We start from the raw sequence: 25,850 nt of genomic DNA on the forward strand, positions 1-25,850 counted from the left end.
GAATAAAATAGCTCAGAGGGAAAGATTCCTGCATTCACCTTAAATGTGTGGATGGGGTATTAGAGTCATTTTTTTGTTCAGCCCTCTGGTTCAAAGAAAAAAAAAAAAAAAAAAAAAGACTCATCTATGGGCTGCCTTAAGCTCTGGATGCATACTTGTGATCAGGAACTTCCGATCATGTGACTGCTGTGACAAGCAATCACAGTCGTCACAAGCTCGTCTCCACCTCCAGGCATTTAAATCCTCTTTAAAATGATTGGCGTGTGGCAAAGAGTTAAATTTTCAACCTACTTTTAGTATAGAACCATTAGAGCATCTTTTATGTAAAATAATGCCTTCCCCCAGCATCACTTGGCAAAATAGATGAACCCATAGTCATTTTTTCCCATTACTTTTTCATCTTCTACTTCATAATGGTGGTCTTCATAGGAGTGTTTCAGAGTAAAGAATATCAAAAAACATAAAAAAAAAATCAATGTGCCACAATTGTTAAAATAGAGGGGAACCATGAAAAGGTTATGGATTAAACAAGAAAGACCAAGAGGGATAAATGACAATGTAACAGTTTTGTCCACAGATATTGACTAACATTTCTGTAAAGGTAAGCTTATTCATTTCTCACTCATACTGATCATTTTTATTTGTTTTTAACAAAGTGTATAATAGGTGTAAAACAGAAATTTTACCAGAATAACGAACAAGCACACTTTTTTAGTTAACCCAGTGCTCATTTTAATATAAAATAAACCAGCTTACATCTTCACAGTAAATATAGCTATATACAGATGCATGTAGAAAGCTCCATTCTAAGCCGGCTACATACAGAACTATGGTTGCCTGAACCATTTTTTATTTTTTTCAGTGCATTTCTTAACGAAAACACATTTTTGTAACCTTTTGTAATGGGAATAAATATAATAGAACATGAATATCTTCAAAACAGTTAAAAAACCTAAATCCTGAAATTGATTTGTGCTAAAAAATAAAAACTAGAACAGAAAGGAAAGGCAAAATATTCCTGTCAGACACGGAAAAAAATAGGAGGAGTGTGCCTGCCACAGGCAGGGAATGAGAAGCAGCGTACAGCCCCACTAGGTGAGGCAACTGATACGCTAGTAATTAAGCCCTTTAACCCTTAACGGTAGTCTTATTCTCTGCTGCAGCAAACATTGAGAAGAATCGAGTGTTCTCATTGGACAGCAAGGCAGATGGTGTGTCAAACTCCGTTACCTGCAAAAACCAATTTCAGTACATTAGAAAACAAGGCTATATACTGTATTTTACCTCATTAGTTAAACACATGATGAAGGTGAAACTAGCTATACTAAAGAAAAATAAGAACCATGCTTCATACCTTAAAGGAGTTGTAAAGGCAGATGTTTTTTTATCGTTAAGATAAAAAACTGAAGCAGCCTCCCCAGTGCACCTCCCCCCCCCCCCCCATTACTTACCTGAGCCTCCTCTCACTCCAGCGATGTCCACAAGTGTCTTAGCTGCCTGGGACCCTCCTCCTGATTGGCTGAGACACAGCAGCAGCGCCATCGGTTCCCGCAGCTGTCAAAGTCAGTTAGCCAATCAGGGGAGAGAGGGGTCGGGGCTCCGTGTCTGAATGGAAACAAGGAGCTATGGCTCGGCTCAGGTGCCCCATAGCAAGCTGCTTGCTGTGGGGGCACTCGACAGAAGGGAGGGGCCATGAGCAGCAAAGAGGGACCCGAGAAGAGGAGGTTCCAGGCTGCTCTGTGCAAAACCAACTGCACAAAGGAGGTAAGTAGAACATGTTTTTTTTTTTTTTTGTTGTTTTTAAATGAGACTTTACAATGACTTTAAGGGCTCATTTACACTTGCTTCGACTTTCACACACATTAAAGCGCCTGCCGCTTCAACAGGATTTATTTATTTTTTTTAAATCAAACAAGGTTTTATTAAACAGTTTGTGCATATATACAATGGTTACATTAACATGTTGACGCTGTAACAGTATGACAATTATCACATCTTAAACAAAAATAACATTAAGTGCAAACATATCTGACGTGTAATGATATTCACGGTATATTCATTTGGCTTTTATAGACTGTCTATCCGTTCTTATAACTATAAAATCACTCTGTGGTCATAGGATTACATTAGACACAGGTAGAAGATTCTTGAAGCCATCTATCCCAGATCTTGTTGTACTTGGTCGGGCAACCTCTGTTAATATATATACATTTCTTATAGGGTAATGTGTTATTTATTTCCACCTTCCATTCCACTACTTTAGGAGACTCCTGCCTCATCCATTTTTTGGCAATAACCTTTCTTGCTGCAAAAAGAGTTTCGTATAGAATAGTTTTTGTATATTTGTCAATTGTGTCTGGAACTATACCCAAGAGGCACTGTTTAGGGTCCAGAGCTAGAGGTGAGCCCATTATATCATGTAAAAATGCCACAATTTGTTCCCAAAAGCCTTTTATCTTAGGGCATGTCCAGAGTACATGAAAAAAAGTGCCTGTCTCTCTCCCACACATCTGACACGTGGTGGTTTGTGTACTCTTATATATCTTGCCAATCTGAGGGGTGTAAGATATGCCCTGTGGAGAATGTAGAGCTGTGTTAATCGATCTGAAAGTTTAGGAGATACTGTTTTGCAAGCCTCCAATGCCTCACCCCACTCCTCGTCCTCCACCGGACCCACCTCTCTCTCCCATCTTGGTTTCAAGCCATATGCTATTTTAGTAGCTACAGGGGTTAAAAGCAAGTTATAAAAAGCTGAGATCAATTTATGAGAGTCTGTGCTCTTAATTATAGCTATAAGAACATTAGGTGCAGGACTAGGGTAAGAGTCAGGGAATTGTGATTGTAGCGCATGACGAATTTGTAGGAATCTGAAGAACATCTGGTCCTGGATTGTGAATTCTTTAAGTATGTCAAAGGTTTTAAGCTGTCCATCTTTTAATATATGGTGCAGGTAAAATACTCCCTGCATGGACCATATGAATGAGTCTTGTATTTTAGTAAATTCCTGAAGATTTTTGTTATGCCATAATGGCGTGTAGTCATTGAACTGCGAAATGTCAAGTCTAGAAGCTGCTAGATTCCATATTTTCCTATAGTGGTATAGCATGGTGTGTCTTCTTTCTCCTAGTTCCATCCCACCCAAATCCGCCGCTATTGCATATATCGGGTCTCTGGTGTACTGCGCCCATTTTGGACATAGGAGCGTGAGAAATCTTTCGCTGTCAGTCTTGTCTAGATGGAAAAGCTGGGACAGCTGTGCTGCGATATAGTATAAGTTAAAATCGGGTAGAGCAGTGCCGCCCAGATCAGTTGGATTTTTGGGAGCTTGCCATGCTAATTTGTGCCTATTATTACCCCACACAAATGACTTTAGGTGGGACTCTAGAGATTTAAAATGCTTTAAGGGTAAACGGGGGTGTGCCATAAAACAAAGTATTTTGGGTAGTAGGATCATTTTGATTAAATTTATACGACCCCAGACTCCTAAAAGGCAATTTGGACCAGACCCGTATTTTATTTTTAACTAAGGAGATGAGAGGAGTTATATTCAGGGATACATAGTCCACAGGGGATCTGGTTATGTGGATCCCCAGATATTTAATAACATCTACTCTCTGAAGCGGGAGTCTGGTTTGGGATTCTGGGGGTTGAAAGCTGTCAATTGGTAAAATTTGAGATTTGCCCCAATTGATTTTCAGTCCTGAAAATATTCCAAATTGTTCTATTGTGCTGAGTGCATTGCATAATGATGGGCCCCGAGTCTGCCAGGTATAATAGCGTGTCATCTGCATACATGCTAATTTTTTCAGTCAGAGAGCCCATTCCAAGTCCCCTAATCTCTGGGTTTGCTTGAATGGATATTGCCAAAGGTTCAGCCGCCAGGGCATATAACAATGGGGACAAGGGGCAGCCCTGTCTCGTGCCTCTACTGAGGTCAAACAACTGAGACGACCACCCATTAGCCACCACTCTGGCCCTAGGCGCCTGGTATAATAGTTGGACCCATTTAATAAATTTTGGGCCAAATCCATAGCCCTCCAAGCATCTCCAGAGATACCTCCACTCTACCGAGTCGAAGGCTTTCGCCGCGTCTAGGGTCACAACTACCCGTGAACCAACTTCCTCATGAGTAGCCTGTAAGTTAATGTATAGTTTCCGGAGGTTAAACGAGGTGTTGCGTCCAGGCATGAAGCCAGCTTGATCTGCGTGTATTAATGTTAATATTACCTGATTGAGCCTAATAGATAGTACTTTGGCTAGTATTTTGATAGCGACCTGTAAAAGTGATATTGGACGATAAGATTCTGGGAATCCCAGATCTTTGCCGGGTTTAGGGATGAGGACTATTGTGGCCTCTGTCATAGATGGGGGCAGAGTCCCAGTTTCAAAGAGATGGTTATATAATTTTAATAGTTTAGGAATTAGTATTTCACTAAATTGGGAATAGAACTCAATTGGGAGTCCATCAGAACTGGGAGATTTGGACCTAGCAAAGCTAGCTATAGCGGTTGATATTTCGTCTATAGTAAGTGGTGCTTCTAGTAATTCTATCTGTTCTTCCGTTAGCTGTGGGAAAGTCACCTTTTCAAGGAAAAGAGACAGAGTGGGTCTTGGTGGGGGGTGTCGTCGTGTATAAGTCAGCAAAGAAATCCCTAAACATTGAGGTTACTGTGGGTGGGTCTGTGACTTTTTGCCCTCCGGGGCCATGTAATGTGATAACCACCGGGGGTCTATCCTCACTATGTACCAAATATGCCAACAGTTTGCCTGCCTTTTCCCCATGTTCAAACATTTTCTGTTTGGAGAAGAACATTTTTTGTCTGGCTTTCTGGTACTGTAACTGGTTAACCTCTCTAGTCTGTAGTGATCTGCATTTACGCAAGTCGGGGTGTTGGCATACACTCTTTCAGCAGAGGACAAGTCCTCCAGCGCCTTACCGAGGGCGCCGGAGGAGTCCATCTTGATTTTGTTGATAGCAGTTATCAATGTATGCCTAGCGAATAGCTTGAAAGAATCCCAAACTGCGGATGGTGATGCTGACTCATCATTTTCCACAAAGTACATTCTCCATTTCTCTATGAGCTCACCATCTTCTGGTAGAAGAGAGAGCCAAAATGGGTTTAAACGCCATGTTCGTGGTGGCTTTGCTACTGGAATACCTAATGTAATCCAATAAGGACTATGGTCCGAAAGTATTCTAGGGCAAAACATTACCTCCGATAGCCTTGGAGTCAATCTGCGGGAGATAAGTATAAAATCTATACGGGACATGGAGCCATGAGAGGACGAGAAGCATGAATATGACCTACCCTGTGGGAACTTGTATCGCCATGTATCAATTAAATGGAAGGCGGAGATAAGTTGAGAGAATTTAGTTTCAGTGGGAGTATTATGAGCCGTTGATGCCAGTTGTAACCTGTCTAGAGACGGATTTAAAGTGACATTGAAGTCTCCCAGCTAGACCGCTGCTATACTTGGGTGATGGGTCATGAATGATATACCCTCCTTGACTATGGAAATATTAAATGGAGGTGGCACATAGAAAGCCAATATAAGCAAAGGTTCTCCATATACTTTGGCATGGATAAAGACATAACGGCATTGCGGGTCAGTGGTTAACTCACACAATTCAAAATGTACCGATTTGGCTATTAATACAGAAACTCCCCTGGAGTGGGATGTGTGGGTAGAATGATACGCCCACCCAACCCAAGGCCTGCGGAGCGCCATCTGAACAGTTCCCCCAATATGTGTTTCCACAAGTGCCACTATATCAGCATGTTGCCTCTTCAGGAATGCGAAGACTGCTGCGCGCTTAAACTTCTCACGCAGGCCCCTCACATTCCATGTAAGGAACTTTAAAGATGCCATAGGCACAACTTTTTAATCAATAATAAAGTATTTATATAAAACAATTTGCATCCTATGTAAAAGGCACACTGGTTTCCAACTTTCAGGCATAGCTGCCTCAATCGCATAACACACGACATATATGTACGTTTCCATAGATCTGGCACATGTAACATTACCTGTTTTCTATAGTAAATATGCACTTCTAAGTTTAACCGAACCACAAACATTTGAACCTCTACCCCCCCTCCCTGCCCTACACTGACCCAAACTTGTGTGGGCATAATCCCTTAACTGGTTGTGAGCTGGGAAACATTCTACCTTCTTGGCAATCAATGGAATGTAGAACAATTGATTGAGTCTCCGGATACTAAAAAGAATAAGTGATATCAGCCATATCACTTGCAAAAAGTGCAGTGTGATCTCTCGATCTTCTTGTTTCCATTTGGTTGCTACGACTATGTGCCGGAGAATGTTCCAATGTTCATGGTGCTGTTTCCCAGAACTGTATGGGGCAAAGTCTCGCTGCACGGTGCATGTTGACTGTAGGACTCTTCCTTCTCTCTGGAGCCCCGGAAGGTACTTGGACTCTTGTACTGTGATTATCCAGGATTTGTGCTTTAAACTCTCGCTGGTTAAGAACAATTCTTGGTCGCAACCACGTTAATAGTAGGATGTAATCAGTCCGCTTGTTGAGGATTAGCTCGTCGTTCCAACCAAGAGATCACCTCCTCTGGATCCTCAAAGAAAACCGCATGGCCTTCATGCTCTAAGGCGGGCTGGGAAAAGCATGGAATACTTGTATTGCAGATTTCGTAGCTTGCGCTTGGCCTCCGTAAAACTCTGCCGACGACGTTGCACCTCTGCCGAGAAATCTGGAAAAATGGCCACTTTAGCGTTTCCTACTGGGATATTGCCTTTCTCCCTTGCCATTCTTAAAGCAGTATCCCGGTCCTTATAATTAAGGAGTTTGGCTATGAACGTGCGAGGAGGAGCTCCCTGCGGGGGGGGGGGTCTTGCTGGCATACGATGTGCCCGTTCCACCGCAAACATAGGGGTGAAGGCTTCTCTCCCATAGGCAGTAATCAGGAGTTGTTCCAAAAATGTGGTAGTGTCTTTACCCTCAGATCCCTCTGGCAGGCCTATCAGGCGTATATTACATCTTCTCAGCCTATTCTCCATATCGTCTTGCTTTATAAGGAGTTGCTGTATTTGCCTTTGTACGCGGTCGGAGGATGTTTGTAGGGGTGGAATAGCATCCTCCACCTCACCCAATCTGGTCTCAGTTTCTTTCACTCTTTCTCTAAGTTTTTGAAAGTCCTGTCTGACAAAGGAAATATCCATCTTAACTTCCTCAATTTGTGCTGTGAGAGAAGTTCTACAGAATGCGATTGCTTCAAGGAGTTTGTCGGTATCTCCCGCAGTTCGTTCTCCCGCCACAGCCTTCTCAGTGGTTCCATCCTCCTCCATGTCCTCCTTTTCTTGTCGGCGGTACTGATCAAGTTTTGCTGCCGCTGCTTTTTGTGCTTTGGTTGGTGACATACCGTAAGGGTCCTAGGTGACACCCAGACAGCCTCCAAACTTAAGGTGACAAACTGCCTTGCTTGTGGGTTAGAGAAAATTACTGTCCAGGGACCTATAAACCCACAGGGTGTCCAGGGACAGGAGCTGTTCTTGCAAAGCAGGTGTATTTGGTGCCACCCCACCTCCTGAAGTGCTGGCAATCTGAGCCTGTAGCTCACAGGGTAAGAGGGACCTCAGTGGAAGTTGTTAAAGCTGTTAAAAGAAGATAACAGGGCCACAACTCCTTTTCACAGCACAGGCAGATGGAGCAGGTGTGCCAAAATGGCCGCCGGTCACCACATGTAGGCCTGGGCCGCCGTCTAGGCCGGGTATTAGCACCGGTTTTCCCAGGGTCACTACTGGCCAGGTGGGCTATGAATTTAAGGAGTAGTGCTGTCCCGCTTCCCTGAGAAGTTTTCAAGCAGCTAAGTACCTTTGTTTTGCAGTTATCTCAAGGCAGGGCTGGAGTAGAGGTGTACCAAGATGGCCGCGGCCTACAATTGTAGGCCGAAGCCGCGGACTCGTTTAGTTTCTTTCAGCCGTGCGGGAGATCGCCGCTCTGTTCGGGCCTCCGTGTGTCTAGACGGTCCAGAAAGGAGCCTGAGGTGTCACAAATGTCCCAGGAAGGTGATCCAACCAGCAGTGCAGTACCAGAAGTCAAGGATTAATGGAGAAAAGGAGTAATGGATGGAGCTCTGAATTCACACGTCCTACTCCATGCTGTGTTAGGCCACGCCCCCCAACAGGCTTTTTTTTAAATGTGTTTTTGATGCTTCAGTGATGCTTTTTTTTGAAGCTTTAAAAAATCTTGGCAATTGCCCTGTGTGTGTTTTAAAAGGCCCCAGTAGAACCCCGGCTCAGTAGTACCCCCATTCAACAGATCCCCAGCTTATTAGTACCCTCGCTCAGCAGATCCTCAGTTTATTAGTATCCTCGTTCAGCAGATCCCCAGCTTATTAGTACCCTCGTTCAGCAGATCTCCTGCTCAGTATTACCCCCAAGCTTTGCTGATGTCCCAATCAGTAATAACCCCCAGCTCTGCTGACCCTCTGGTTTGCTGATCCTCCTGTGTGACATCTCAGTTTCTACTGCTCTGGTCCTCCAGCTCTTCTGATCCCCTGCTGGTCCCAGCTCACCTTGTGCTATAGCGTTCCCATGTTGCATACCACATGTGCCGTCTGCTACTGTAGTTGCTCCACTCCAGTACGAACCCCCTTCACCTTCCTGCTGCTCCATGCTGCACACCAGATGTGATGTCTGCACCAGACACTTCCAGAATATATACACGATTCACAAGTGACTGCTGAGGATGTTTTTCCAGTCTGCTTGTTTCCCAGTGCATCCTGGGATATCTCATACTTGCAATACCTCCAAAACAAAGTGAAGCCAACGCTGAATAAAAGCCCATCAAAAGCTTCAGATTCTGTAAGCGAGCTTTATTATAGACTTCTACGGAGGCTTTGGAGATGCTTTGAAGCACCAAGAAAGTGACACAGGGTATAATTTTTGAAGCAAAGCAAACAGCATGTAAACAGAACAGTCAGCTAACCATTTTATTTAGTGACAGGCGCTTTGACTGGCATTCAAAAACGCATGTCCAATGCCACATTTTGAAGCAAGTGTAAACAAATTCTAATGTTCAAGAAGAGCGCCAGACGATTATAAAAATGAATTCTCTAGTCTTTTTATGTAGTAATTAAAAAAAAAAAAATTAATAAAAATGGCCCAAACTGATGTACTAAAAAAAATAAAATAAAAATCAAGTATAAAATAAGCTTCAAAAACATCTAAATGCATACATTTTTTAAAACTAAACAGGATAAAAAAATGCCTACATTTCTTTTATTGCTCATTGGTGGATTACCCTGTGTGCTAAAAATCAAGAAACAATTCTGGAAGGGGGTGGTATCTAGGTAGCGTCAGGAAGACCTAGCTAGTGTTATGCTCTTTAAAAGCCCATGTGCATGATGGGTGTTGGGGGGGTAAAAAAAAAATGCTGCAACAGTGAACAGCAGTGTGACCTATTTGGTTACACGGTAAAGCACAGTTATACCAATTATAAGAGTTACTGTGACCAATGACATATTTGCCCAAATAAATGATGTCATGATTATATGTTAACTGTACATTTAGCCGTATGGCTGGATTTCCAGCCAATGTTATAAATATGATGGGCACACAACATGATGGCAGATCTATGACCAGACACTGTAACCCAGATATTACAGGGCGATACATTACCTTTTGATAGTCTGACCTTACCCTAAACGAATTAGTACCTGTAATTTAGAAATGCTTTGCAGTATATTTAACCCTGGGGGTGATCAAAATCCATATCACTGGCTAATTTTAGCACATATAGGAATTGATTTACTAAAACTGGAGTGTGCAAAAGTTACCATGCACAGCTGCACCAGTTTTTCCACTCTCCAGACCCCATAATATTGCCCATTGCATCAATATAAAAGTCTTAAATTATAACCGTACATGATCTGTCCAGGCTTTCTGCACAGGTCTGACTTATAACCTTATGTTCAATATAGCAACCTATTATGACGGATCATGATTAGTGGGATTTCAGTGTTCTATAAGTGCAAATAAAAATGAATCCGAAAAGGGCTGGCGACTCAAATGCTCTTGAATAAAAGTCCTTTATTGGGTTACATGGGTACAGGCTACGCTGACGCGTTTCGGCTAAGAAGCCTTCAAAGCTTTTATTCAAGAGCATCTGAGTCACCAGCCCTTTTCGGATTCATTTTTATTTGCACTTATAGAACACTGACATCCCACTAATCATGATCCGAGTCGCCAGCCCTTTTCTGATTCAAGTACTGCATTTTGGGGCCTGAACGTCCTGGCTAGAGCACCGGATCACAGTTCATAGATCATCATACTGGCAGTGGAGCTGGGGTATCATTTTGCTTCTCTTTCAAATAAAAATACCAGGATGACATTGAAATATTTTGTATGGGTTTCTATGGGATATTTATTGCAATAAAACTTCCTGTTAGTTGGCAGTGGTTATGGACCCTTCAGAGCAGTGGCAGGTGTTTAGATGGATGCTTTAAAGGATCTCACGGATTATGAACTATACATCACCATGACTGTTAATGAGGATGTACAAAGCAGAAATGTTGGGGTATCTCCTATTTAACAGGAGAACAGATACATTTGATTTAATGGTAATATGTCACAAAACAAAACCTCTAGATCTGGGGAAAGCTGACCTAAACCAGGATATGGCTTCTTTCATCAGAGCTGAATTACAAAGTTGCTTTGTATTAGCATCACAGATGTTCTACACTCACCTGTCCTTGTGTTAGCACCATTATACGGTCGGACCCAAGTACAGTGTGGAGTCGGTGAGCAATAGTCAACATTGTGCAGTCTGAAAAGGCCTCTCTAATAGTTTCCTGGATCAAAAGGTCAGTCTCTGTGTCCATAGCAGCTGTGGCTTCATCAAGAATTAGTATCTAAAAATAAAAACAAACACACATATAAAACATATGTTATTTCAGAATAAAAAAATACAGTAAAACCCAGCAGCCATATTGTCCTTCTGAACAGCACTTTTTCCACCCAATATAACTTTTGAAGGTAGTTCTCTGCATCAGAACTTATAGCTAAAGTTTAGGTATGCATATTTTTGCAGTACTACATTGGTCCAGGTTGGACCAAAGTATGTATGCATGTGTCATACCTGGCCAGTCCCCATGAATGCTGGAAATCACTGTAGTAGGCATCACATTCACGCTTTTTGCTGTGGAACCTTCACTCAAATAATTAAGCACTTCAATGCATTGCACTTTTACCCCTTTCCTACCCAGGCCAATTTTCAGCTTTCAGCACTGTCACAATTTGAATGACGACAATTACGCAGACATGCAGCACTGCACTTAAAAGAAATATTTTTTGTAATTTCTTTCGCACAAATACAGCTTTCTTTTGGTGGTAATCACCATTGGGGTTTTTTTTTTTTTTTTTTTTTTGCTAAATAAAACGAAAAAGAGAGAAAATTTTGGGGAAAAAAAAAACAAGTTTCTTCGTTTTTGTTATAAAATTTTCAAATAATCTTTCTTCGTAAATTGAGGTCAAAATGTATTCTGCTACATTTAGTGAAATAACCCAAATCAGTGTTTTAGGCCTCTTTCACACAGACTGTCCATTCAGGTCCGCCTGTCAGTTTTTTAGGCGGACCTGAACGGACACTCCATGGAGGTCTATGGAGCGTCGGATGTCAGCGGTGACATGTCCGCTGACATCCGACCTGCTCCGATCCGAAAAAGTGTAACGGAGGAAAAACCTACTTTTCCATCCGTTTTCGGATTGGATCGGGTGACAACGGACTCTACGGTCCGTCATCACCCGATCCCCCATAGGGGAGAGCGGCGCTCTGACAGGTCCGTCGCTGCACACCTGTCATCTTCCTGCTCAGCGGGGATCGGCGGAACGATGTGAAAGAGCCCTTAGTCTGTAGGAAAGTTATAGAGTTTACAAACTATGAATATATATATATATATATATATATATATATATATATATATATATATATATATATATATATATACACATATACACACACACATATACATATATATATATATACACACACACACACATACATACATACATATACACATACATACACATATATACACACACACACATATAACATTGATCAGTCCTGATGTACTGACACCCTATCATTTGAGGCCCAAAAATGCCAAATGCCAGGACAGTACAAATATCCCCCAAATTACCCCTTTTTGGAAAGTAGAAAGTCCAAGGTATTTTAGTAAGAGGCATTGCAAGTTTTGGGAATTTGTAATTTTTTTGTCGCAATTATTTAGAAAATGAAGAAATTATAAAATTTACAGTAAAGAAATTATACAATTTACAAGTACAGTGTTATCATATAACGTGTGGCGGTGATCAGGGATAGACTGGTGTCAGTAAGCAAAAAAAAAAATAAAAAATTTCAGTTTTGAAATTACAGACACACTGTGACCAGAGCAATACAGTGTTACCATTTTTAGTTTTAGTTTATTTCGAACATGTAAAAAACATACTGTACAAAATAAAAGTAGTACTCAGTAGACAATCACAAAACAAGAGAAGACAAAAAAAAAAAAAAAAAAAAACCTATAAAAAATATATTTAGTTTGCGTATCCGAAAATGAGTGGGAAAAAGTAAAAACTTAACACTGTACTACTCTGGGGAAGTTATCAGGATTTTTTTAAAAATTATGATTGCTTATACAAATAAATTTCATTGGTATAAGCAACCATTTTTACTGAATGGAACTGTTCAGTGTCTTGTTGTGATTAGTCAAAGCTAATCACATGATACAGATGGGCTGTGATTTGCCCCGTCTGTACCATGGGATCACTGCGACCAATCACAGCTAGCAAACACCATTGTATACGATGGATGGCATGAAAGGAAGCCATCCATTGTTTACAATTGTCATGTGATCTGCTGTGATTGGTCAAAGTGATCACATGACACTGGCAGCGGACCGGTGCAGTGATCAGTCAACGGCTGTGTCAGGTGGAAGTAGCCTGTGACAGGCTGCGTGAGGTGTTCTGGGAGGATGTCATATGACGTTCCCAGAACAAATTGCTTCTGCCAGCCATCATTTTACTATAGGGGAAGCTGTTAAACCAAGACAGGATACCATCTGTGTTCCTTAGATTATGGTGTGCTTTAACTCCTATAAAACTTTACATGTTTTGTCTTTGTATTAACAATGTTTGCGCCAGTGGAGGATGCAGCTTTGTTTGTGACCATGCCACCATTAGAATAGGTTTTCATGCTCTGCAAACAGAGAAGTTGTTTACGGGAGCTTCAAGGGGTGAGTAAACAGGGAGAAAATCAGTAGCGAGACAAAGCTCACTCAATGATCAGGGGTGCAGGAAGGTCGCACTTAAGCTGTTGCAGAGATGGTGCTGTCCACCTGAGTATACGGTTTTCATATCGCAAAAAAAAATCCTGTATAAAATCTCAAATCATTTTTGGCAAATATATGTCAACTGTGTTTTCAAATGCCTGGACATACAAAAATCAATTCAAAACAGATTTAGGGTCCATTCACACCAGATGGGCTGGCATGCGTTTACCAATGCAATATACATTGAAATACAATACAAACATACACACTGAAAAAAAAATCTATGTATTTCAATAGGAGCAGTTCACATCAGTGTGTTGCATTAATGTGCGTTCACCTGTGCTGAAAAAAAAAAAAAAAAAGTAGAAGTAGAACATACCCTACTTTTTTTTCCAGTGCAATTGCAGGTAAACGCATGAAAGCATAATGCAACACAAAAGCAAGAGTCAAAACAATCAGTTGAAGTTTCCTTTACGAATAAGGCTTAGTGAAGTTTAAAAAGTGAAGGGGAAAAAAATATATATATATTTCAGCACAACACAGCATACCAACACATCAGCGCAGGTGCATTTATGTGCACTTGACGCATACTGTCCATGGACCCTTAATTTAAAGAAAATGAGACACTAACACGGTTTCAATAAATACTTATTACCTTACAAATAAACTCTTTGACCAATAGCAGTTAATTTACATGCTTGTGTACTAAAATGATCAAAGGGTGCATGCAGCTTACACGTAAAGGAAACAGACCAGATCTGGCATTCAGTTGAGAAGTGTGTGGGTTCAGCTGTATTTAAATGAAGAGTTGGTGGATGACCAACAGGGGGTGGTGTAGTAAAGTGGGTTAGAAACTCCCTATTAATAAATTGCAAGATAAATGTACAGCCCACTCTCGGTCACAGGCAAAGTAAACCTTATTAAAATGGTATGGGCACCCCAGCTACTTTACATAATTCACAATTCCCCGCAATAGATTCCTGGTAGATGGTTTACACGTATTGACTCCCTATTTAAAAGCCTTACTTGGATAAAGAAGAAGATAGCCAGAATCTACACTACAATACAGTAAAGATCAAGGCGGCCTTGCAGTTCTTAACGCCAGACTTTATTTCCTGGCCTCCCAGCGTCAGCATTTAGGGGATTGGGGGGAGGGGGACCAGACAGATCCAATTCGTAATTTGCCATTTCATGACTTGCCAACCTACCCAGCTATCTCCTATTTGGAGGCCGGATTACCACATCTTCCTGCCTCAACACCCACCATGCTACTACTTAAAAAGCTCTGGGCCTCTGCCAAACATACCTTGGGTGCAACAGGTTTCCTATCAATTACACCACTGTGGCGCAATTCTTGTTATACGGAGCTGGGTAAACTAGCGGGATTCCAACCCTGGGAAAATTTGGGTATTCAATACCTTTCACAGATTTATAATCAGGCCACTTTAAAGTCCTTTTTAGACTTGCAGAGGGAATTTTTGCTGCCAAGACAGCAATTCTACAGATTTCTCCAGCTTCGACATGCTCTGCAGACTCAGGAGTGGCATTCTAGGTTGGCGCTCAACGAACACCCCTTAATAAGCAATATTCTAGCTGCACAGGATAAAAAGGGAATGATTTCACAGATTTATAATACTTTATCCATACAGACACAGAATGCGGCTAGACTACCCTGTAGACACAGGTGGGAACAAGGTCTAGGTGAGATTGAGGATGAAGAATGGGATCTTTGCCTAAAACCTATGCCACAAGTTTCAGTCTCTCCTTCATACAGACTGTCACAGTTGTTCATTTTGCATAGCACTTGCCGTAACCCAGCGCTACTTCACAGGTGGGAAAGCAGAAAATCACCATTATGCCCCAAATGTAATGGAGCTGATGGAGATATTATCCATTTGCTGTGGCGTTGCCCAAAACTTTTCAGATACTGGAAAAATGTGACCAATATAATTTCATCAGTGTATCAAACCACTGTTCCGTTACATTCTGTAATTTGTTTGCTAGGCGTGGTGGATGAGGAAATTTTTACCCCCCCGACAAAAACGTTGTGGTACTCAGACTATTATACACTGCTGGCAAACAATTTGCTCGATTATGGTCATCACTGCACACTCCAACAACGAAACAGTGGATTGAACAAGTAAATGTCATCCTTGTTAAAGAAAAACTAACATATCAACATAGAAATGCTGCTAGCAAATTTTATAAAATATGGCAACCATGGCTAGACACCCCGGGTCTAGAACCATCCCAATTAGTCTTGTTCAGACTTCTGCAGGTCTAATTCTTCATACTCTTGGTGCTGCAATAACTGAATACGTTCATTGTATGCAGTCATTGGCATTTAGCCTAATCAGTGTTATATTACTGGTTTATGGTAACTTTTCACTGTTCGGTTTCCAAAGAGAACTCTGTAGACCCTAGGGTCACTGTTGCGGTATTTTATTACTTGGTTTACCTTCCCATTGAAAGGTTGTTAGTTCATTTAAATTATCTTTTTAATTAAAAAAATAAATAAAAATGTTGTGTTAATCAGATGTATGCTTTCTTTGAGTACATACTGCTATAACCTTGGACAGTGGTATGTCAGGAAAACTCTTCACCCATATTTACGGATGCTACAAATCTATTTCTTATGTGTACCAGTGTTTGTATATTATATCCCTTTCTGTACTGTGTGTACTGATTGAATTGTCTTTTGTTTTCTTTTTTTCCCTTTTTTTCTGTACTTTTGTATTGGAAACACAATAAAATATTTTTCTGGATAAAAAAAAAAAAAAAAAGTGGGTTAGAAGTTGAGTGTTGGAAGGCCAGTAGGTGGCTAGAGGGTTAATAGGGGGGGCAATAACGAAGCAGTCTGGGGTGGTAAGAAGGTAACCAGAGTGTAACAGCCTCCGCAACAGGCTTTCACAGGTCCCCCTCAAGCTATGACATAGGCAATTTGTCTCATGTATGCACAATATTGTGTGCATATCCCCTCGCACACAGTGTATCTGTCACTCGTGCTGCCAGATGTACAGCCCCTACAGTAAGCCTCGGTTCACATATATGCGGTGTGGGAAATGCACAGGATTAGCTGCGTTTCACACACAGCACTGAAATCGCACCGTGTTAATGTGATCTGTTGCGGGTGTCAATTTTAAATTAAGGACAACCCAAAACAGTTCACAAAATGCAGTGCGATTGCCAGAATCGGACCTCATGGGTGTGAACACCCATGTAAACTGATTCGGGTGCGGCAAAAAATAAAGCCTTTTTTTGTGCGGTGCGGTGCAATTTGAGCCATACAAAATGAATGGGCTCAAATTGCACAGCAAAAAATGGCATGTGATTTGAATAGGAATGCGGTGCGATTCCTGTCCGAATCACATGTGGTTTCCCGCACCTCTCAAGTGTGAAGCCAGGCTGAATGCGCAAGATCTCACTGCCAAAATTTTGATACAATATGGTAGGAGATTCAGCGCAAATACAAAGCAATTTTACTTCTTTTCTTGTTTTTATACTAACCATAGGATATAAATCAGAATATTTATATATTATCAGTGTGCACTTACCTTACATCGCCTTAACAAAGCCCGTGCAATGCACAGCAACTGGCGCTCTCCTACTGAAAAGTTCTCCCCATTCTCAAAAACTTCAGTTTCAAGTTTACAAGGTAGCTGACTCACCTAATAAAGAATAATCAAGCAAAGAAAAAATTGGTGTGTATTTATGTACATATATACACACACATACAGTGCATTCATAAAGTATTCAGACACCCTTAATTTTTTTGTTATGTTGCAGCCTGATACTACAGTTGTTTAAATAAATTTTTTCTCACATTAATCAGCACTCAATACCTTATAATCACAAAGTAAATACTGAATTTTAGAAATGGTTACAAATTTATGAAAAAGCAAAAACAGAAAAATTAATTTGGCATAAGCATTCAGACCCTTTGCAACAACACTTGCAATTTAGCTCAGGTGCCTCCCATTTCTCTTAATTGTTCCTGAGATGTTTCTACACCTTGATTGGAGTGCACCTGTGGTAAATTACACTGATTAGACATGATCTGGAAAGGCACACGCCCCCTCTATAAAATGCGAGAGAAGGACCTTAGTAATAGAGGTGACCAAGAAACCGAGGGTCACTCTGACTGAGCTCCAGAGATCCTGTGTGGAGATGGGACAAAGATCCAGAAGGACAACCATCACTGCAGCCCTCCACAAATCTGGGCTTTATGGCAGAGTGGCTAGACGGAAGCCTCGCTTTAGTGCAAAACACATGAAAGCCAGCTTGGAGTTTGAAACAGAGCAACAACCTCTAACAGGTCCCATGAAGAGGAGTGGGGACTGCCTACAGCCAAAGAGCTGCGTGAAGAACCAATGCCCAAAATCAGAACCCAGATGAGGTGGGGCCCCCTGCTAAATAGGTGAACCAGCCAACACAACCAAAGAGACGACACCGAGAATCAACTCCATGCTCAAAACCAGGATATCAAAGATCAAAGGCAGTACTGAACCAATGAAAAGCTAACCAAAAAGCAACCAAACCCCACCAGAGCTGATGAAACAACACATTCCCGAGTAGAAAAGAAAAGTAGTCAATAGAAAATGCTAGGGAACAGTTCACAAGGGGAAACCTAGGACAAAGAAAAAAAAAGGTCCAAAAAAAAAAAAAGACCATCCAGTCTACATGCTAAGGCATTGTACTCTTAACCCTTAGGGTTGAAGAGATGGAACTCTTCGGAAAAAAAAAAAAAAGGTGGTTGCCTGGCCAGACAAACTCATGTGGTATCACAACATAACAGACAAGAGGTTTGAAGTGACTCCTGGGACCACTTGGGAACTCAAAAAGTTTGAACCCATAAAGTTAACCTGACTAAAGTAGTAGGGTGCGCGAGAGGCAGATTCACAAGGGTAGGGCAGGTGTGGAAGCTAGACCATATAGCTCCAGCGTGGCAAGATAGGAGAGCACTAAAGTAGTTCACCGAGGATAGATCTGAAACAAGCTCCATAACACTCAGAGGTGTAGCTAGGGGCTTGCAAGAAGAACTCTGTGGAACCAGAGCATAAGCCATAGTCTAAGAAGCACCTAATTTGTACCTCTTACCCCAGGTGAACCAAAGTGTTTACAGCCAGGAACGTCAGAGCTGCTAAGGAGGTGTACTCGATTGGGAGAAGACATCTGGAGCACCCAAGCTACCTCCCTCATCAGAAAAGGGACTCCTGTTCCTCAGTGTTGGTGAGGACACAGAAGTACCTACATGCTCAATGTTATCTGAAGCAGACCTGTGTAAAGAGGGATCCAGCGATGGAGAGGAGACCACCTCTTTTGGAAGACCAAAATGTAGCATAGGATACAGCATTTTTCCAATAAGAACAACCCCCCAGAGATGGGGAAAGACAACCTTATCAGCTGCACAAAGATGAAAAGACAGACATATCAGTTTGTACATGAACTAGATCTGCAAAAGCAGAGTAGGGCTGAAGTAGGCCTTTAAAAAATGGGGAGAAAAATTAGGTGATACATAGGCTGAAACGCATTAGCCATATTGTTTCTTGATGTATGCCTTTTTAATTAATAAACGTTTGTGATGGATCTGTGGCTGTGTGCTGGCAATCTCACTCAGGTTATACCCAGAAGAGGGGTTCCCTCAACACTCGATGCTCCAATAAGAGACAAGAAATGGCAGGGAGCATGAAGATAAACCTGCTGAGGACCCTGCTACCACACACCAATGCTGACTAACGTCACAAATAGGTGGTGGGCATTGTTCAGCACTGATACCTGGTGAAACTAGACACCTCCGAATCTAGCAGGCATTAAGCCCACCAGCAAACTGTCTACCTGGGTCCACGGTGACAGTTTTTTCCACAGGAGGTCTAGGGCAGAAACTGGTGCCAACACCCTGAGGAATAGTAGATGTCTAGGGCCTCCAAGCACAGCGAGACCTGATAGGTTGGAGAACAGCCAATGGTGGTAATATCTGACTGGGCATGTGAGCGGGCCCTCCTATGGATGACAACACAGATGGATACAGGGAACCCCTTTTGGCCTTATATCCCCCAAAAATAGAGAATTACTCCAAAGGAGAGAGTAGCGGTTAGGGTAGGACACAGCTCTAGATGAAGGAGCTAGAGCTAGAGCAGGAACCCCTAGGGCCAGGAAATCCCAAGAGGGGATTGGAAAGATCTATTGATTAATACACTGGCACAGAGGAATAGATGGTGAGCAGCTGGAGAGACGACCAAAGGCAAGGTATTAGTTTGTAAACCCAAGGGGGCGCTCACTGCATCGGGATGCTTGTAGGGCAAACTACTCAAGGACCCACGTAGAGGGTCTGCATGCATGCACTGCAGAAGGTGAAAAATAAGCATTGGGACTCAACCTTTCCTTAGACTTCTTACACTGAAGCAAGTGAACACATTGTCGTCCTGGGATATCCTTAATGAGACTTTAAGGGTAGGTCAGAAGAGACTAAGGCTGGCCATACACTATTCAATTTTCCTGTTCAACTTTCCTTTAGATTTACCAAAACCATATAATATGAGGTGAAGCCTAAACCCTTTCAATGTGTATGCAATCAGGCAGGCCCTTCTACTACATAGTTGAAGGTAAATCTAAAGAAAATTGAATAAGAAAATTGTATGGTGTATGGCCAGCTTAAATCTGAGTCAGGTGCTCTTTGGATACAGAATATGCTTTTCCATTTTTTTTCTCACTTTTTTTGTAAGAGTTGTAAAGTTGTTATAAAAATACAATAAAAACTAATATGATCAAAAAAAAAAAATTCCATAAACGTCACGACAGTTGTGGTTAACGAACACTGGTATCGAATCACTCTTATAACATTCCAAGTGTCAAGAAATTAATATACCTACAACGTACATCAACACCTGTGTACTCTGACAAACAGACCTGTGGAAAGTATTGACCTGTTATAGCATGGTATAAAATATTTAAGTGTAAGCCTAGTCATTGTTCATAGTACCATTTTGCTAGTAATTATACAGACAGTTGTGTGGCAAATGCAAGTACCTCTGGCTTAAACAATATAGCCAGCTCGCTAACTTACGGAACATCTGTGTCCGCCACTGCCTCTCAATAATATATGCATCTCTGATTCGGCCAGTGGATGGATATACCCCAACCTTCCTAACCAAATGGGAATCAGACTTGGGCACCCAGTTTACGGACTCTAAGAAAGAGAACATCCTTCGATTCTCCCAGAAGTCCTCCATAGCCAAGGATCCAGGAGACAGGTTACAAAATCTTGACCAGATGGTACAATGTGCCTACCACTTTGCAACGTTTACTCCCGCAGGTCCCCAGTGTCTGTTGGCTCTGCGGAGGTGCTGAAGGGACGATGCTGCATATCTTCTGGGATTGTCCCAAACTTGCCCCATTCTGGCACAAAGTGATCTGCACAGTCAAGCACCTGACCAATGTCGACCTGGAAGGGAACCCGGAGGCCTGCCTTCTTCATCTCTCGGACAGACCGATCAGGAAATATAACACTTCTCTTACAATCCAACTGCTAAATGCGGCCAGGGCATGTATCACCTTTGTTGGAGATCGGAAACCCTCCCGTCAAAATCTCTGGTTCTCCAAGGTGAATGAACTGAGAGACATGGAAGATCTCACAGCTACCCTGCACAACCGGGAGGAGACCTCCCGAGAGACCTGGCGACCCTGGAACCACTTTGTGTACACTGACGCATATATACAGCAGGTGGCACATACGAGCTAGCCTCCCCAGCCTTACATCCCCCCTCTTTTTAGTCACTCCTTGAAAACCCAGTGATGGGATGCACCTTTCAGATATGATGCATATCCTGGTTCATATCCTGCTTTCATACTGCCCCCATCCCTGGGATTGTTAGACCCAGGGGAAGTACTAACCCTCGCTACACTACCTGGAAAACTCCAAGCTAAGTTACCTTATTTCACCAAATATTATATGTTGTATTTGAGTCTAACTCACTGTTCCATTCATTGCAGCACATGTGCCTTGACCATCTACATAAATATATTTAAGACACCCTAGTGTGACGCACTGAGCACTACCTATCAATAAGTATACGCTGTTATGACCACATGTGCAACGCCGGGCCCATTGTTTTTGGACCCGGCCCCCGATTATTTACCTATTTGTTGTCTATTTGAGATACTGCAAATACAAAAAAAAAAAAAAACACAATACAGCCAGTAGAGCTTCCCAACCCATTAATAAGAAAGAAACTGTTTCAAGTTTTCTCAAAATTAGAGGGACAAGGTATAGCTATTTCTATGCTGAAATGTCAACTTTCCTCTAGTTAAGGTATAATTAACCTGGTTTATCTACTTCAATTGCCAGTGGGTTAAAAAAATACCAATTTTGAGCAACGAGCTTGCGTGCCTGGAACAGCAATATGATAATGGGAGTATATAACTTCCTTATCTAAAATGCTTAATAAACAAATATTCAAGTCAGGCGAAAGACTGGTGTGAAAAAAACAGGTTAATCACATTCAAAAATTACATGCCAGTACCTGTGGAGTTTCAGGCACCACCACATCATGTGTATAAAGTCTGCCGGTCCACAATGACATTTGGGGTGGTTTGGAGAATCCCTACAATTCCACTGATAGCATCTCTTAGGAGTATAGTATGTTCTATATAAAAAACAATTGTGCAAGTGTATGCGAGGGTGAAAAGGATACCAGTTTAAGTGTAGATAAGTCTCTCCAAACTCTTCCAAAATAGGCCCTGATTCTTGTCCCACCTCTCTTTAGCTGGTACCCTGATACTCTCCTGCACCTTACCATGAAATAACCTGTAAAGTTGAGTGATATGACCCTTTTTGGAGTCGCTCTGCGTTAGTAGTTTTACATGTGGATGGCAATGCAGGGTCACGAGTACGAGATTGCACATGAAAGGCATGTCATAATTGTGGATATTGAAAAAAAAAATTCTGGTAGGCAAACTTTATTCCTGAGTGTTATGAACAATTTGAAAAAAAAAAAATGACCTTCACATAAAAGTTGCCATATACATTTGACAACTTTGGCACACCACACATCAAATCCTATCAACTTGTTCAATTCTTCATAAGTTAGGTTGTGTCATATTGGTTTTTATTGAGTAGTGACCTCATAACCCATACCGACTTTCATAGCGTGCCATATCTGGTCTAGCAGCAATATGGGATTGTGTATATATTTTCTCAGAATATTGGATTCTGGCTGAGCCATGAGAGGATAGTAAATTGTTTTAACAGTACCCCTCGTATATATGGTTTTTCCAATTTTCTTTATCCCAGCCCAGAAGCATTTGCAATTGTGATGCTGTAATATACATCTTAGCATGAAATAAAGCTAGTCCTCCTGCATCTTTAGTCAATTGTAACATTGAGAGTTTTACTTGCAGACATTTTTTCTTTTATATTAAGTCTCAGAATAAAAAGTCAATCCTCTTATACCATTTTAGTTTTATCCACATGAGTGAATTATGTAGAACATATAATAATGGGGGGGGGGGGACCATATTAATCAAATTAGCTCAGCCTATTACCGTTAAAGGCAATCTGGACCAAATGGCACATTTTTAAACCTATCTAGGAGAGGAGTCAATTTAGGTTAAAAAATTCTTGTCTATTCCAGAAAAGCACTGCACCTAAATAATACGTGAAGGTATCTACCACTGTAATTTGAGATGCTGCAGGAGGACGTGGGTTTTGAAGTGGTTCTAAAGGAAGCAGTACTGATTTATCCCAGTTGATACAGAAATCAGAAAAAGCGCCAAATTGGGAAATCAGTTGCATAAGGGCCATCAGCGAATAACGGTGTCTCCTAGAAAGAGATCATCATCTGCATACAATTCAATTATATCTTCCCTAGGACACCTGTGTAATACTATCATAGCCTGTTTGCCCTATTGCAATTGCAAGAGGTTCCACTGCTAGGGCAAACCGAAGTGGAGACAGGGGACATCCTTTTCTGGTTCCTCTGGAGAACAAGTGACAAGTGTATTTTTCACTGTAAAGCCTGGTACACGCTGAGTTTTCTTCCATTCAACCCAACAGGTTGAATGAAAAAAAAAAAAAATCTGTCAGCGACGGTCGAATCTGCTGTACGAACGATCTGACAGCAATCCAACAAGCGCTCAGGTGGGGTCCAGGATTCCTCAGGGTTCTTCAATTATGCATAGAGGAATACCTCAAATAGCTGTAAGGGCTCTGAAAGAGCAAGGCTGAAGAAAGCATTCTAATTCTCCAGATATGGAGTAGTACGTAAATCATAAGGACCAAAAAGGTCTCTTGTACATTTGAAGTGATGGCAGAAAACCGATTCCTTCAAACCAACCCAATCAGAGCGAGACTGAGGAATCGCCGTATATGTAAGGTGGGTCCTTTAAGAGCAATAACAGGCGCACGCCCGCTGAACGGCGGGAGACCCAATGCGCATGGCCAGCGGGCGATATCAGAAAAGGATTTAAATTCTGTTTGGGAATAGCGTCACACGACCGCGCAATTGTCAGTTAAAGCGACGCAGTGTCGTATCGCAAAAAATGGCATGGTCAGGAAGGGGGTAAATTCTTCTGGGGCTAAAGTGGTTAAGGCACTGTATATATAGCCATTTGCAAAGCAAGAGCAACAGTTGGGAGATGCTTCCTCAATGCCAAGTGGCAAGAAAGAGCAAGTGAGTATGTGTGCAACACTTAGCCCAGCGGAGGTTGTTGTCGGGCCTCAGTGTTGACCCCTGCTGTGGTGAACCAAAACAAGGCAGGAAACGAGGTAGCTCCCAATGCTAATCAGCCTACTTACAGAGTAAGTCTTCAGAGACCAGCCAAGCGTTGAGGCAATGCCCGCGGCTCTGAACCTGGAACATGCCCACGGTTAAAGTTTAAGTAAAGGAAAACTTTTTTTTTTTTTTAGTTTGGACAGAGTGGAGATGGATTAGAGCCCCTGTAAGTTTTTATTGCTGTCTATGCCCCCACTAAAAAATTCAACCTTTCAATGTATGTTTACCATAATCAGTGCAAGAAAAAAAACAAAACAAATTTTGGATCATCCCCAGAAAAGCAATAGAGGGGTAACCTTACAATGGGGACACTTGAGGGTCCCCAACAAGGAATTCCCTTAATTTGCAGGGATTTCCTCACTTCCTGTTTGGCTATGGGACAGCAAGTGAAGGAAAATACCTACAAATGGGACACAGATGTCAAAAAAAAATTTGACAGGGGTTATAACCCTCCGTTGCTCTATCCAAAACAAAAAAAAAAAAAATAGGATTTTTTTGTCACTTACCTGTAAAATCCTTTTCTTTGAGTACATCATGGGACACAGAGTTAGTCTAATATTCATTGCCTGCTCGGTTATACTTTATCGCCAGGTGAATGGACACTGGAAGACCAAAAGTTCTTTAGACAGGAAGTGATCCCCTATATAACCCCTCCCATACAGGAAGCACTTCAGTTTTGTAGCAAGCACTGAATCCTCAAAAAGAGGGGAGGGACCTCTGTGTCCCATGATGTACTCAAAGAAAATAATTTTACAGGTAAGTATGACGAAAAAATCCTATTTTTTTTTTTCATACATCATGGGACACAGAGTTAGGCTAATATTCATTACCTGTTGGGACGTCCCAGAGCAATAGCTTTGAGGGGAGGGAGCTAAACAATAGCCATCAGACCATATACGGTAGCCTGCAGTACACTGCGGCCAAAAGCCGAATCCTTGGCTGCTCAAACATCCACTTGATAAAATTTTGTGAACATATGCACCGAAGACCAGTTAGCAGCCTTACAAAACTGTGTCACAGATACCTGATGGCGAAAAGCCCAGGAGGTTCCTACACCCCTGGTAGAATGAGCTCTCACCCTGAAGGGAGGAGCTTTACTTTTCAGACCATAGGCCCGAATGACCAATTGACGGACCCAATTGGCAATGGAAGCGGCCTGCCCCTTCTTGGGTCCTTTTGGTAAAACAAAAAAGGAGTCCGATCCTCCGATCTTTGGAAATCTAGACAAATAAACCTTGACTGCCCGGAAAATGTCCAAAGAATGCAGTCGTCTCTCTTCAGCCGAATGAGGCTGAGAGAAAAAAGAAGGCAAAATAATGTCCTGATTTAAATGAAAGGCCGACACCACTTTTGGCAAAAAGGATGGAACAGGTTGTAACATGACCCTGTCGTGGTGAAGGATCAAGTATGTTTCCCTGCACAAAAGGGCCGTCAACTCCGACACCCTTCTAGCCAAGGTGATGGCCATCAGGAAGACTAGCTTGCGTGACAGCAAGTCTAATGGAATTGCCTTGATAGGCTCAAATGGTTGGTTCTGTAACACAGACAGCACCAAGTTCAAATCCCAAGGACACAGGTGACCTAATGGGGGGAAGCAAGCGAGTTGCCCCCTGCATAAATGTTCGGACCAGTGAATGGGAGGCTAAAGGCCTTTGGAAGAATACTGATAGGGCTGAAACTTGACCTCTGATTGTACTCAAAACCAACCAAATCTGATTTCTACAGCTGACTGTAGAAAAGAGAATTTTCCAATCACGTATTTCCAAGGATGCCATTT

At 41.9% G+C, this 25,850-nt stretch overlaps 1 protein-coding gene across 3 annotated transcripts in view; it reads right to left on the reverse strand.

Moving 5' to 3' along the window:
* Positions 1 to 707: 707 nt before the first annotated feature.
* Positions 708 to 25,850, reverse strand: part of ABCC5 (ATP binding cassette subfamily C member 5) — a 207,397-nt gene continuing 182,254 nt past the window's right edge. For all 3 annotated transcript variants that reach the window (XM_073626551.1, XM_073626552.1, XM_073626553.1), the window contains 3 exons: positions 16,859 to 16,972; positions 10,722 to 10,886; positions 708 to 1,230 (listed from right to left, as the gene is read on the reverse strand). In XM_073626551.1, coding sequence (XP_073482652.1) covers positions 1,129 to 1,230; positions 10,722 to 10,886; positions 16,859 to 16,972 — 381 coding nt within the window. In that variant the 3' untranslated portion in view covers positions 708 to 1,128. The remainder of the gene's footprint in view (positions 1,231 to 10,721; positions 10,887 to 16,858; positions 16,973 to 25,850) is intronic.

This window comes from Aquarana catesbeiana, linkage group LG04 (genome assembly GCF_042186555.1).
Source record: "Aquarana catesbeiana isolate 2022-GZ linkage group LG04, ASM4218655v1, whole genome shotgun sequence".
NCBI lineage: Eukaryota > Metazoa > Chordata > Amphibia > Anura > Ranidae > Aquarana > Aquarana catesbeiana.